The sequence below is a fragment of the Oryza sativa genome, chromosome 7 (genome assembly GCF_034140825.1).
Source record: "Oryza sativa Japonica Group chromosome 7, ASM3414082v1".
Lineage (NCBI taxonomy): Eukaryota > Viridiplantae > Streptophyta > Magnoliopsida > Poales > Poaceae > Oryza > Oryza sativa.
In genome coordinates, this window is record NC_089041.1 from 1,262,842 (window position 1) to 1,278,604 (window position 15,763).

The window sequence follows — 15,763 nt, forward strand, 5'->3', positions numbered from 1 at the left end:
ACACCCAGGTTGATGATAATAATATCAATAATTCCTTTTGGTGCAGCAGGAAAAAGGAACAAGTCTGATTGAGACATGAACATGTAAGCATCGGATTAATAAATTAGACAAGCAAGTGTAGCACAGGAGGCAATCAATCCAATCCAATGCTTATCTGCATGTATGTATATATACTACGTATCTAAGCAGGCAGTGTGTCGTCAACGTCATGTAATACTATACTGAATTATATTGCAACAGCAGTGTGACCTCTTCTGGGTATGAGCAATGTCAATGGCTCTTCTTGTCATGGAGTTCATTTGGCCAGAATCTAATGGCAGAGTTAGCTATTGTACAAAAACTCCTTTTGAGTTATTTGAAGCTGATGATCTTGTCAGCGAGGTCGCCGCTGCCGGTCCTACTGTTTCAGGCATCCATCCAGAATATGTAGTGCCGGTGACCCGGCCTGCATCAGCAGAGTAGTACTGCAACTCTGCAAGAGACTTGTTTACTTGTGAGTAATTGGAGCATCTGATATCATGCTTTATAAATGGCCGTACATTAGTATTTTGAAATGGTTTTGTTTTTCGCTTTGTTTTGTTGCAGGCTGGGAAACAGTTGGCGCTGTAAGTTGAGACTCTCTCAGGTAGTGGTTAAGTGAGTCCACCCGTGAACCCACTTAGAGCATGATCAACAATATCCCTAAGTGAAACCCAATTTTAAAATTAGAGTTTCTTTTATGAAAAATTACTCCTACAGATCTCTAGATATACATCAAAAATTGGAATCCATTTTTCCTTCTTTCTCCTCTCGACACGTCAGGAGATGCTCTCGCTCCCAATCTCTAGATATGCATTCAAAGATTGGAATCCATTATTTTTGAATGCATATCTAGATACGCGGGAAGAGGATAGTGCATGGGAAGGGGATGGGCGGAGCGATTTGTTTTTCGGTTAGTTAGATGCGGGTCCACATTTTATTATTGGAACTTAACTTAAGATATCCGTTGGATGTAAAAATCTATCTACATATTAAAATCAAATTAGGAATTTCAAAAACAAAATTTTAGAGATAGATTTTTTTTATGTTTGTTGGCCTATAGGTGGGGTTTGTGAATCGTGAGTTGACCCACTAGTTGCACCCTTACTTGAGAGTGGAAATGGACTAGAATAGCCAAATTGTTGCAAAGGGACTCCCTAACATACATGAGTCCGCTAGTCGTGGGGCCCACAACTTATTAATTTCTTAAAGTCAAGGGACACTAAGTTTGTGATCTATATAGGGGTAGAAATTAATTAAGTACATGCAGACATAAATACCATGATAGTACTCCCTTTGTCCCAGAATATAAGAAGTTTTAGAGTTAGACACAATACAATGATCTCTAGGGAAATCCATAACTAACAGAATGAAAGTGATACTATTTACCGAGTGAAACTAATGTATCCTGATACCGATGCACCAGTAAATCGTAATTTTTTTACAGGATCCACTTTTAGAGTACTTACTTACATAGTTACGATCATACTTTCAAATTACAAAGGTTATAAATTTTTTATAATGGATTAATTAAAACGTGGCCTCTACACTCAACAAGTATCTACATGGCGCAAAAAAAAAAACCTACAAGCTTATATATACGTGTTGTCTCTATATACTACTCCCTCCGTCCCACAAAGACTTTATTTTTGCTTTGTTTTGTTGCAGTCTGGGAAACAATTGGTGCTGTAAGTTGAGACTTTTAGGTAGTGGTTCAAGTGAATCTACCCGTGAACACACTTAGAGCATGATCAACAATGTCCCCGAGTGAGTTGGGTTTTCTTTTGTGAAAACTTACTCCTACAGTTCTCTTGGTATGTATTCAAAAATTGGAATCTATTTTTCCTTCTCTGTCCTCTCCACATGTCAGGAGATACTCTCGCTCCCAATTTCCATATATAAAAGGAGAGGGCAACACGTGACAAGAGGATTGGACGTGGGCACGTGACGAGGGGATGGGCAGAGCGATTTGTTTTTTCTGTTAGTTAGGGTAGGTACACTTTTTATTGTTGGGACTTAATTTAAGACATCTCTTGGTGATAAAAATCTATCTACATATTAGAATCAAATTAGGAATTTCAAAAACAAAATTTTAGAAATATACTTTTGGGTATTTATTGGCATATAATTGGGATTGTGAATCGTGAGTCGACCCACTAGTTGCACCTGTACTTGAGAGTGGAAATGGGCTAGAATAGCCAAATCATTGCGAATGGACTCCCAGACATACGATCCTCTAAGATGAGTCCGCTAATCATGGGGTCCACATACGCTAATCTCTCGAAGTCATAAGGCAGTAAGTCTGTGATCTACATAGGGGTGGAAAGTAAGTGTGCGATCTACATAGGGGTAGAAATTATATAAGGTGTGTTTAGTTCACGCTAAAATTAGAATAATGTGATAGAAAAATTGAAAGTTTGAAGAAAAAGTTTAGAAATAAACTCGGCCATAGCAACTCATTATCTTAAAAAAAATAAAATTACATAGCAATTGGCCAAGAACCAAATTGGAATGGAATGGAGTAAAGCCTAGTGCGAATCGAAATTAGTCCAATCATGGTAAAGAATCAATTGCAAAAGATGCTGCGAAATTCCTGGTACTACTGTAGTAGTACTGCTCTGTCATGATTCCTCGAAACCGATGGTCCAAATTTGACATGTTCAACCATGCAGTACACAGTTGGATTTTCCTCGTCGATCTATCCAAGCATGCCACTGTACGTAATTTACGTTTCAAAGCATCTCATCAATCAGAAGCGTTGTAATTAGAATCTGAAAGTCTGAAATTGGGACAGGTACCATTCAAGCAGAGATCGATCTGTCTCAACTCTCAAATCAACCAACCAACCAACAAATCAAAACAAAACGAAAGCTAGCTCTCATCGATCAAGAACTGTTTATCAACAGGGGGGCGGCCAAAATTAACACTGATGAGCACAACACGCGCATGCAGTTTGTTACTACATCTAACTAGAGATAATCATGGATGGATCGATGGGCATACCATGCATGCATGACGGATTTGCAGTTTTAATTATATACCAATACTAGTATTGGTAGATCGAAGAGGAAGCGACTGATTGATTGATTGATTATTGATTGATCGATAAGATTAATTAGTTGTGATGCTGCTGGGTGTAGATGTAATCGGTGTGCGCCGTCAGCGTCCTCCTCGCGAGGCACTCCTCCTCCCCTTCCCCTTCCTTGCACCCGCCGCCGATCTCCGACTGCGCCGCCGCCTGAGCCGCTTCCTGCAGATTCATTCATTCATTCTCAATCATCGATCAGATCGAACATGCATCCATCCATGATGAACGAGAAGGACGAGATGAGGTCGAGGAGATCGCGTATATATACGTACCTCGTCGAGAGACGTCGTAGGCGTTGGCCGGCCGGCCATGGCCACGGTCGCCGACGAGGCGGCGAAAATCAGCAGCACGGCGAGCGCCGCCGCCACCGCCACCGTCCTCGCCGCCATGGATTCCTCCTTCTTCTTCTTCTTCTTCGCTGGAACGATTGATTTCTTGGTCTCGTTTGAGGAGCAGTAATGGCGTGGAGGAGGAAGCGGTGGTGGTGGCGCGGGGGTATTTAAAGCCGACGACGACGAAACGGCGCTGTTGACTCCTCTGACGCGAGCGATCGGAATCATCTGCGCGGTCCACGCGGGGGGAAATGTGCCACGCGTACGGTCCACGACGCGCCACGTGTATGGGGGCTACCTACACGTGGGCCCAACGTGAGGGTGGTGTGGGCCCGCTTTGTCGGTGGCTGCCCGTTACCTTCTGAGATAGTCTCATAGGCACTGCTGCCAGCGAGAGACAACGCGGGTGTTATTTTTTGAGGTTTTTAGAGTGGGAGGAAAAATCAATTGTGTTCCTTTTTAGTGACTACAAAATATTTTTTTAGATAATGGAATATAATATCCCGGCCTTTGCTCAAAAAGAACTATAGCCAATTATTACAAAGATCCACTCCAGAAGAGAGTGTAGTTCGAAGACAAGTTGAACACATCAAACAAGAGAAGAGATGACCCAAACTGAGAAAAGCAAAACAAAATGTGGAGCTAGAAGGCCTCGTCCAGGCCTAGGACTAAAGTTCGAAGCCAATGCATAGACCAATGACAATATCCTTGCACGAAGAGGTTTCTCCAAAGCGGTGCCCCCAAAGAGGATGCGACGTGACAACAAATTATAGAAAGATGTGATCTATCTAAGGTATGATTTTACGCACGTGTTGATAGATATAAATACTTATTAGGTATGCGTAATAGGCTATGTTTGATGTACTTCTACAGATCGTGTCGTTTGTGGTTTATTTCTATTTGTGATTTAAAGCCACCCTTTGTTGTGGGCGTGTTTGTTTCGTGATGATCTCATTGGATGTTGGTCAAGGCAAGAGTAAAATCCTGCTGTATTTATGACTTGATATTGATCATATCTGAAATATATCTAAATCTTTAATGCAAATATATCTAGTTTCTAGAGTGTCTCACTGAATCATCAGTACGATCGAGATCATGACGTGCATCTCTGCATATGTACGCATAGGCCATATAGAGACTTTACCTAGCGTGTACTTATACCAAGACAAGTAATGTCGATGGAAGCGAATATCAGGGAATAACCTAATATCAAATAATTAGAAGGGTGAGGCTTTGAACCTAGGTTGTCTAGCCCATCAACTTATGGAGCTAGCCAGAAGACCCCTGGGCGTTTCTCAAGTAATGTCGATGGAGATGATCAAATCGACTAGTAGAACACTTTGCGCTATGTGTTACACATCGGTGGAGCTACGGTACATTCAGCGGGGTCAACAAGCCTCGACAGTACGACGATCTCTAGTAAAATCCATAACTAACTGAATGAAAGTGATACTATTTACCGAGTGAAACTAATGTATCTTGATACCGAAACACTAGTAAACCGTAATTTCTTTTCAGGATCCACTCTTAGAGTACTTACTTATACATAGTTATGATCGTACTTTCAGATTACAAGGTTAGTATTTTTTTTGTTATAATGGATTAATTAAAACGTGACTTTTACATTCAACCAGGATGTACATGGCAAAAGAAAGAAAAACCTTACAAAGTTATATATTTGTGCGGTCCCTATTTTTTTTAGATAATGGATTAAACCAGCCTACATCCAAACGGATGTACACAACCAACCAAACATACAAGAGTTTCTAGACTCAACATTCATCTCCTTACACATAGAGAGACAAAACCAATGTTTGACATAAACGAGTACTTAGACTCCAAACTACCATACGACTCTAATTCGACTTGCTCAAAGAAAAACAATGAAACGAAAACAATATTACTACATCAAGAAGTTATAAAACAATTGCACACTATAATCGTTTTCTATTTTCCTTTGCTTTTGCGGTGAATTACTCTGGAACTTCTGTAATCGTTGCGTTTTCGTTAATGAAAACGGGGGAGGTGCTCTCCCTTTCTCCCAAAAAAAGAAGAAGAAGAAGAAGAAGTTAACAGTAGCACACTATCTCATCCATCTTTTATAAGCGAATTATATGACCAGCTACTCCAGAGAACAACTGCTAGGGGTGAAGCTAGAGTGAAATAGAGAGGGTGCCACATGCTTTGCTTTACTCTGTTTTGGACCAAATTTAAGCTGACGTGGGTGCTTAAGTTTACACTGAGGAGGTGCACATATAGTAAAAATAGATAAATTATAACTTAAAAAATTTACTCTGTTTTGGACCAAATCAACTGCACAAGTCGTTGATTGGTTAATGGGAGACCGGCCGGTCAGTTAATTTCCAAGCCAGCTATGCATGGTAGAAAAGAAAAGGCTTGAGCAATATAGGATCCGGCCGGTTCGTGTACGTTCAGACTACAAAAGTCAGTCACGTGCGTACAACGGCCGGCAACAATTTGGCACATATGCATATGCAACAAGCATAAACCATTACTGGACCAACGTGCACGTCGCAGTACAGCTTGTGGCCACCACTGACTACATATTATGTGTATATACAATATATTTGCATGTTTTAAGCGTCAGCAACTCGGCTCTATGTATGTATATGACGTGACAATATTGTTGTCACTGGTATAACATGTAGTATATGAATCCATCTTTCCTACTCCACCGAATACAAATACTTTTAAAGTTTTTAAAAAAGGTTGTACATAATATTGACCGTGTATATCGGTTAGATATAGAGGTCGGGTTTATTTCATTTTATATCCTTAAAAAGAATTTGTACATAAGTATTTCTGGAGCACCGATTTTAATGCTCCATCCGTTCCAGGTTATAACTATTATTGGACCAACGTGCACGTCACACTACAGCTTGTGGCCACCACTGACTATATGTGTGTATGTATATTTGCATGATTTAGCGTGAGAAACTCGGCCATATACTATACTATATGACGTGATGACAATATTGTTGTCACGTACTGGTATAACATGTGTAGGATATGAATCCATCTTTGCTACTCCACCGAATACAAATACTTTTAAGCTTTTAGCAAAAAAAAAGTTGTACATAAACATAATATTGACCATGCACATCAAGTTAGATATAAAGGTCGGATTTATTTCATATCCTTCAAAAAATTTGACATGATATAACCATTTTTGGAACACCGACTTTTAATAAGGGGAATTCAAACATTTTCAGACTAGTTAGTATTTAAGAAGGGAATATAAGCAATTTAAAAATTAACTAATAAGACGACTGAAAAATATTTTTTTTGTTTATTAATCTTTGTTAAATAATTTAAAAATATTTATATTTAAGAACGGAGCAGTAAAAAATGTGCAGTACGTGCAGTAAAAAATTCTCGATGATATGTGCAGTAAAAAAACCAAGGTTGTACGTAGGCGCATGCATGCCAAGATCAGAGAATATGTTCGTACGTGCTATAAGTCCTCATCGTCTATCCAAAACGGAGAAGATAAAAACAGTTTGGCGAATGAATGAGATGCTTTGCGTATACAAATTAATTTCAAACTGTGAATACGATCGATTTAGTTTCCTAAGTTAATTAATATTCGCGATGCAACAAAGTACTACAAGAAGCACTCTGCAATGCATTAATCTGGACCTTTTTGCCCGCCGATTTAAATTAATTGTCCTTGAGCACAATTGATTGCGTTTTTAAGAAATTTTAGCTTTTCAACTCTTTTGATCCGGGCTGTTTTACGTTAATCTGGTTTGGCACAACCACCATTAACGCATTCGAGTACAACGTTGAATATATTGTCTATCGATCGCATGACTATACATTTCATAGATTAATTATTAATTCGAGTACTCTGTGTATACTATAAAGTTGATAGTATTTATTTTATTTGTCCCTATCCTCCTTGATCCATCTAGAAAAATGCTTAGTTTCTGCTTATTTGAATCTTCAAATTAATCTTTCGACGTCGTACGGAAGTTTAAGTCGTCGATACGAACAAACCTTAATATCGACATTTCGACCCTTTTGACACATGTGCATGTTCATCGCTTGAGTTGTTTGACAATATTACAAGTCCCGTTTGCGCCTTCATTTAACTTCGATCGTCTAGGTTAATTGGTACTTTTGAGGCCTTATATATCTGAGTCATAACTCATACTTAGTGTCAATATTATACATAGTATCCTAAATTTGATTGTAAGAATTCCAGATCTAAAATAAAAATTTCAGTTGAAAAGGTTTATTGCAAAATTCTTACTTGAATTAATAAGTATTAAAAATGACTTAAAACTATTATTTTTAAAAAAATAATCCAAAAATAACTTTCAAATAGAAAATTTTAACAACTTATAAATTTTAACCTATTCTAAACCGCTTAATAAAAAAATGCTTTAAACATCATGCATGCCTATTTTGGTTCATGAGTGATCTACTCCCTCCGTCCCAAAACAAACCAATATAATGCATGATGTGATATATGAATCTGAACACACTACTAGGAAAACCATTTTTCGTGGCAGTCATTTTGGGTTTTCGCTGGCGGTATTCCGAGCCGCCACAAAGTAAAGGCTAGTGAAGATCTAATATTTTCGCTGGCGGTTGCAATCCGCTTGCGATAATCGATTTTCGCAGGCGGACGCTTAAGAGGACCGGCGAAAATATATTTTCACAAGCGGACCCTTAATATAACCGCTTGCGAAAATCTATTTTTGCAAGCGGACCCTTAAGAGAACCGCTTGTGAAAATCTATTTTCGCTTTTCGCAGGCGGACCCTTAAGAGAACCGCCAGCGAAAAGATTTTTTCCCAATAAAAAAAAGCAATCGACATCCTGAGCAGCTGCATTTTTTCAATCCAAAATCAAAATCAAATCAAATCGATATCAGATCCATACTCAAATCCACATACAGAGAACAATACATCAATTTTCACCACATTTTCAACAAGCATTCAACATGCAAAAATCAATATCACAACCACCGGCCACGCATCGAGCCGCCGGTAGCGGCAGCGTCGTCGTCGTCGCTGCCATGGTTAGGGTCGTCGTTGTCGCCACTGCGGTCAGATCCGCCGCCGCCGCCCACCTGCCGTCGCCACGGTCGTGGCCGTCGTCGTCGCCGCCGTCGTCAGATCGGCCGCCGCCCACCTGCCGTCGCCGCGGTCGTCCCCTCTAGCTAGATCTGGGAGAGGGAAAAGGAGGGAAGGGAAGGAGCCGCCAGATCCGCACTCCCGGCCAGCGCGCAGTGTCGTCGTCGTTGTCGTCGTCGCCGCGGTCACGGTCGTCGTCGTCACGGTTGTTCTCGTGCCGCCGCCCCCTCCCCCCTCACCCCCGAGGGTAGATCTGGGAGAGGGAGAGGGGAGGTGAGGAGCCGCCTCGGTTGGGGTCGTCGTCGCCGCCTCGGTTGGGGGGAGGGGAGGGGAGCAGCAGCGTCGTCGTCGTCGCCGCCACGGTTGGGGTTGTCGTCGCTGCCGCCGCCCACCTGGCGTCGCCGCCGCCGCCCACCTGGCGGTCGCGGACGTCGTCGTCGCCGCCATCGTCAGATCTGCCGCCTCCCCCCTACCGTCGCCGCCGTGGCCTTCGCCGTCGCCGAGAGCTGTGGAGCCTCCCGTTGCTGAGAGGAGCTCTGCACGTGAGTGGGTGGTGAGGAAGAGGAGACGGGAGAGGGGGAGTTGAGGAGTGAATGTGTTAGGAAATATCTCTTGCGTGTTCTTAATAGGGTGGGTGGTGGAGCTATGGATAGATTTTAAATAGGGTGGATTTTTTCGCTGGCGTCGGCACTTTTTTCGCTGGCAGCCCACGCTACCTGCCGCCAGAGAAGATTGTACATTTCACTAGCGGTGTGTTAAGTGCACTGCCAGCGAAGATGCTATATTTTCGCTGGTGGCTCGTTTTATCTAACAGCCAGCGAAAATCTATTTTTGCTGGCGGTCCGTAGCCTCCCACCCCTCGTTATGTTTTTGCTGGCGGTTTTTACGTATAGCCGCCAAAGAAAATAATAGGGTGACGCCATGAAATATCTTTTTTCTAGTAGTGACACACATATTCAAATTCGTAGTATTAGGATATATCACTGTCCGTTTGTTTTGGAACTGAGGAAATACACGAGAGTACAAGGGTGCACAAGCGTGTGTACATTGTGAGCGCAGCTGCGCCAATTAGCCACCTTTCGCTTAGGGCGTGTTTGCTTACCTGTTGCAAGAGGTGACTGAAAGAGCATGCATAGTTGGGGGCATATGCAACAGTTTCTGTGAATCGAATGGGCCTCCAATTATTGCTAAAAAGAAATTCCAGCCCACAAAGCATACTACTATCTATCTCCTCTCCATCTGCTTTGTCTGCATCTCTGAATCTGTATGCAATTTCATGCACTCTTCTGTTTGCTGCAGCAGTTGGTGCATTGTCCATTCTGCACTGTCCCATTTCAATAAGAGCAAGTTTAATAGTATAGCCCACTACTAGCTCCAATTCATCTATAGCCAATCTAATAGCTAAGGACCTGTTCACTTTGATGCCATTTTCAACCTTACCAAATTTTAGTAAAGTTGTCAAAAAAGTGACTACATTTAGTTTGCTATCAAATTTTAGTAACTATATAAGAAATCCTACCAAAATTCGGGTAAGTTGCCAAAATTTTGGTAACTATGCCAAAATTTTGACAATGCCAAAAATTTGGTAAGGTTTTTTTTGGCATCAAAGTGAACAGGCCCTAAGTCATACAATAGTTGCTTACTATAATATTAATATATGGTCCCATATGTCATACACACATTGCGTCTTATAGTTCGTGCTGCAGCTGGCTATAGATCTGTAGCTCGCTGCTCTTCTCTCTCATCTTTTATCTCATTAAAATATGTTTATAGCTAACTAATAGTCTGCTATTGCACCTGTTCTAACCTGCATATCTGAACCATCGTCCTCATTCCTCAACATCACACCCATATATGCATGCTGCTCGGTTTCCCGTTTCACTAAAGAGAAGACACTCAAGAAGACATGTGTCAACATGCAGATGCAGAGATCAATGCCAAAAGCCTCGAGAAAGAGACCTAGCACCTATACATTCAGGGACCAACCGAGATCAAGATCGCCAAGGAACCCTGCACCACAAATTGTCACAAACACAATGCATTTGCAGGTACTGAACCCGTGTTCTTGCATTGCCACGTATCAGTTTCCAAGTGATACTCTGACTGTGACGCCGATCTGAAGCTGAACTTTGCATTGGCATGCAGTGGTATGGTATGGTAGCTAGGGCCCTCGTGATTGGCTTTCGCACAGCAGCTACCAGCCTCCTGTCTCCTTCCTTCTGCAGCTTCATATCTGAATTTCCATGGCCATATCTATCTAAGCTGCTTAAGCTCTGCATATATACATTGTCTCCAAAACATCATGCTCCTATCTATTGTTATCTAAAGACTAAAGGAAAGAGAGAGGATATCACAAAGGATGATGCATGATCCATAATAACAAAAGTTGTAGTAGCTTAGAAAGCAATTACCTTTTGATTATTTTATAAGAACCTTCCATGCTCATGCTCATAATCAATCTGAACTGATTATATGTCGATGACACCATGAATGGAGCAGAGTACTAGTGTTAGCTAGTAGCTGCAAGTTCCAGTAAAGAAGAAACAGGATAGATCAGCTAGCAGTAGCAGTAGTAGTGTGTCCATGTACAGAGATGACAGGTGAGAAGTCTACAAATCTATGAGCAGGACACGTGTATATTACAAGTACTAATACAACTTTTTCTTGACGAACATATGCATGCAAAGCAGAGCTCAGCCCCTGCGTGTCCTTCACCTGACCAGGAATACTGAAAATTCCTTTTTTCAGATGAGATATCTGAAGAATCTGAACTTTGAAGCCGGCCTAGCTAGCTCCATGTTCTGTAAACAATGTATATATGTATCTAGTCGATAGATGTAAATCAGTTTATTCTAATTAAGTTTCTAACAGATCAGTAGTACAATTATTTCCTTTGGATTTATTGACAGATTCAGGATGAACTGAAGATCAATACATGCAATTCGATCTTTCGGCGCTAGTAGCTAATTAACTAGCTAGATCTTTTAATTAGTTTCGTTATTGGATAGTATAATTTTGTGGCGTGAAAGCTTCATGCATGCATCGGATGGATCCTGGATGATTTCAGAGAAAATAAAAAAGCAAAGAAAATCCCAAAAGAGGAAGCTGCTCCATAATGTATACAGTACCAAGTGCACCCATTGCTCAAATAATTCTCAACTTTGCTGTAGCTTTTTGTATATATTCTCATATAGTACTACTTACGGCTTGCTTAATTAGTTTTAGTTGACGAACACAAATAATAATTGATTAAAGGGCACTTTCCATTCGGTTGTTTCCTGTCTCCTTCTTTGGGTACTACTATCATTTTCTTTTTCTGAAATTACTTTTGCAGTATATCATGTCAGCATGCAACACTTAATCTAACAAAATAACTAATCAATTAATTAAGCCAATATGCATATGTCAGGTTCATTTGTCCACGTGGCAAGTTTCTGCTTGATCGATGTACCATCATATCGCTGCTCGTCCATCAGGGAATTAGGGCCTCCGCGAAAAAAAAAATTTTGGGTGTCACATCGGACGTTTGACCAGATGTCGAAAGGGGTTTTGGGACACGAATGAAAAAACTAATTCCATAACTCGCCTGGAAACCACTAGACGAATATTTTGAGCCTAATTAATCCATCATTAGCAAATGTGGGTTACTGTAGCACTTATGGCTAATCATGAACTAATTAGGCTCAAAAGATTCGTCTCGCGGTTTCCTCTAACTGTGCAATTAGTTTTTAAATTTATCTATATTTAATACTACATGCATATGTCCAAAGATTCAATGGGATGGTTTTGGGAAAAAGTTATTGGGCCCTTAACACGCTATCTAATGGAAACTAAACACACTTTAGCTATCTCTGAATAGAATTAAGCCAAGTGTAGTTCAGGGGGCTTCAGGATGGCCTACCTGAGATACGTTTGGTGGGAAGATTACAGCAAGTCGAAAGCTGATTATTATTGGCTAATGATTGTTCATTAACGAAATGCATGTGCTTTTGGTGTTAACAACGTACTCCTACATTATATCATTGACAAGTATTTATACATATGCCGTTATGATATAATTTTTTTTATAATAAGATTCATTCCGACTTTGTTTCAAAATAAACTATAACCAATTATCACAGAGGCATGGTAGGTCATCGAATAAGCGCAAACAACAAAATCATAGGTTGATTAAAGAAACTACTTACTCCCTTGATCTGTCCTAAAATATAAAAATCTAGTACCGGATGTGAAGTTTGGGATAAAGGGAGTAGAGTCCTATCTTACTACAAAGTTATAACCCACTAAATCTAGAGTAATGCTCCGGTGCAATCTACTTGCAGTATTTTACTCCAAGTAGAATTAATCTTGACCGTTTATTTTAAAGGGCAGGTAAGTAATCTCCTAATATCGTTTAGGGGTAATTTTGGCATGGGATGTTTTCTTCTGTTCGCATCGTATCAGGTCCGAACTCCGTTGCACGCAGTCACCTCGCTATTCCTCCCCCGGCCTCGCCGCCTTGTCCGCCCCCTCCGTCGCCATCCGTATTCCCCGCCTTTGCCGCCTTGTCTGCTTCCTCAGTCGCATCGTCCGTCTGGGAGCAGACGAGTGTGGTGGCGTCCGAGCGAGCGACGATCTTGAGCAGGAGTTCTGGCGGTAGTAAAAATTCTGGCCTGGGCTTCGGCGGCAGTGTCACGCACGCACGCAATGTCATTTGCTTGGCGGCGTCGTCTCGGCTCATTCGTCTTCTTGCCATTTCCGATCACTGTGTTGTTTCATGGATTACATGGATCGATTAAGATCTTGCACGACCAACTCCGACGAGGATGACATGGTGATCGATCTATGGATCAGAAAACAATAATACCCCTTCGCGAATTATTTTTCTTGGACAAAAACACCCCTCCACATTTCTACTTCCACTAATTCTGGTAGGAGTAGAACTAGATCTTAACCCTATAATTAAATATGATAAAGGGCCTAGATTACTTTCTACTCCGAGTAGAAAGCACCGGAGTAGGACTCCTAAATCTAAAGCTCAATATGCAAACATTCTACCTCATCATCCATAAGCAATAGTAACATACAAAACTTATGCAAACATGTAACATCATCTATTATTCATTGAATTCTACAAATCAATATCCAATCATCTTCCTTCCATTATTTTTTATAATATTTTTAACATATATATCCATCATTTTTATAATACTAAACATATATTCATCCATATATAACCAAAGTGTGGGATATCATTTTTCATCTACAATCTTATACAGAGTGTACTAAATATATTTCTCTCTGAACATAGTTTGACAAATCAGTTTTATTTGTTGTTAATAACTAATATATTTTTTAGCTCATTTGTTAAAAAAAATATTTAGGAATTCTTTAAGCAAAACTCGGGGAATCACTTAGTACATATATAATACCACAGCCGACAGAGATAAAACCTATTGCTATATCATATATACTATAAAGTTCATAGTAGCAGTTAATATCACAGAAAGAAAGAATCTAACGTTGTCATGTTTTTTTTTTCTTTTTGAGAAAGGGAAAAAAGCTTATAACCCAAAACACTGAACCTCTTAGCCATTTATAGCTGGTAAGCAACACATAAAAGAGATGAAAGAAATAGATTGATGGGTCATATTAGAACAAAGCGCCCCTACATGCATATATAGCGAATTAGCGATCGTTAGATAGCTCAAAAAACAAAAAATGACAGTAACTTGGATCGAGATGTTAGATATTATCGGAATAAATTAACGGAGGGAATCGCTCCCTTGCATTCACTGGTTTTGAAGATATTCGTTTTGCATCGTTGTCGCCCATGCCCGCCTGTATTCAACCAGCAGCCAACTTGACTCGCTTCTTCGCTTTCTTATCTCTCTTTCCCCCCCAAAGAGAGGCAACTTATCGGACTTAGAATGCAACATCGGATTAATTAAAAACATCTTAAGATCCTAAATAGTACATTTTTTACATATATAATCTTTATTCACTAAATAAACATTTCTTATGAAACTATATCTTACATTGCATTGGTCTTTCAACCTTCTTTTTAATATTATCAATTTATTTATTTGTGTCCTCGCATGATTGTTACAAGCTTAGTTTTATCCACTATCCATCGGGATTTTAGAACACTTTAAGTTATTGTAATCTCCACTAGCATAATTGGACATAGCCCCGTCATACGCACACACCCGCTCAAGTCCGATCTACGTTTGGTTCGTGTGTCTACATTTTTCTCCAACTGAATCCTGACTAGGAAATGTGGTTGATCCTTAGTTTTATCAATACGGCATTCCTATACTCTTTGGTCACCAAAAAAATGTACTCCCTAATTTTTGTGCAAATATAAAAATATTTATGTCATGCTTAAAGAACATTTGATGACGAATTAAGTCATAATAAAATAAATGATAATTATATAATTTTTTTTCTAAGATGAATGGGTCAAACGTTGGACAAAAAATCAACGACGTCATACATTAAAATATGGAGGTAGTACTAAGAAGCCTCCTTTAAAATAAAATGGAAGGTGATCTTGAAGAAATTTTTACAGGAGTTGAACTAATTTGTACGATATAATCCTGTAAATTTCTTGCAAAACCTAGGAAAGTAGTCCCAGTGATATGTACATTCAATGCGTAGAGGATTAAGTAACGCAATGCACATAGCAATATATACCATCTTGCATGGGCTCATAGCTAGCTTCATATAAAGCTTGCACGATGAAAAGAAAAACAGAAAGAAAATCTTCAAAAAAAACAAGCCCTAAAAAGCAAACACCTGAAGTGCAGCGACGAAGGAGAGCCCTACACGTGTCCCTCCCGTTGCATCCCCACCATTACTTCGCTCTTAAGCTAGAGATCACCGGATCACCCACATCATCCGCCGTCCATCCACACGCTGACCTCCCTCCTCAGCCGTCGATTCCAATACGTACGTACAATACGTGCTCTCCCGCCACGGAGGCGTACGTATACGTACACTTATACGTACGTACGAGGAGGAGGTCGGCTTCGCCGCGCCGAAACTAAAGTGACGGCCGAATCGCCACAACGTCCACGTCGCAGTGGGCCCCACTTGAAGCGGGCCCACCTGAAGCTCGTGGGTAGGAGTGGCCTTTGGCGTGTATAAATAACCCTCGCCTTCTTCGTCTTCCCTCCCCCCCTCTTCCCCAACCCCAACTACTCGCGCTTCGAACCCACAAGTTTTCGGATATTACATATA

General features: G+C 40.5%; 1 protein-coding gene across 1 annotated transcript; it reads right to left on the reverse strand.

Moving 5' to 3' along the window:
* Positions 1–2,803: 2,803 nt before the first annotated feature.
* On the reverse strand, positions 2,804–3,571 carry LOC4342304 (phytosulfokines 4-like). Its single transcript, NM_001421961.1, has 2 exons — positions 3,379–3,571; positions 2,804–3,268 (listed from the first exon to the last, which is right to left on the reverse strand). The coding sequence occupies exons 1-2, from the start codon at positions 3,493–3,495 to the stop codon at positions 3,134–3,136; spliced, it is 252 nt and encodes an 83-aa protein (NP_001408890.1). The 5' UTR covers positions 3,496–3,571; the 3' UTR covers positions 2,804–3,133.
* Between the last annotated feature and the right edge of the window lie 12,192 nt (positions 3,572–15,763).

Coding starts and splice junctions, on each gene's coding strand:
- LOC4342304 (NM_001421961.1), bottom strand. CDS start 3,495: ATGGCGGCGAGGACGGTGGCGGTGGCGGCGGCGCTCGCCGTGCTGCTG. Junction 3,269..3,378: donor CTACGACGTCTCTCGACGAG/GTACGTATATAT, acceptor ATGAATCTGCAG/GAAGCGGCTCAGGCGGCGGC.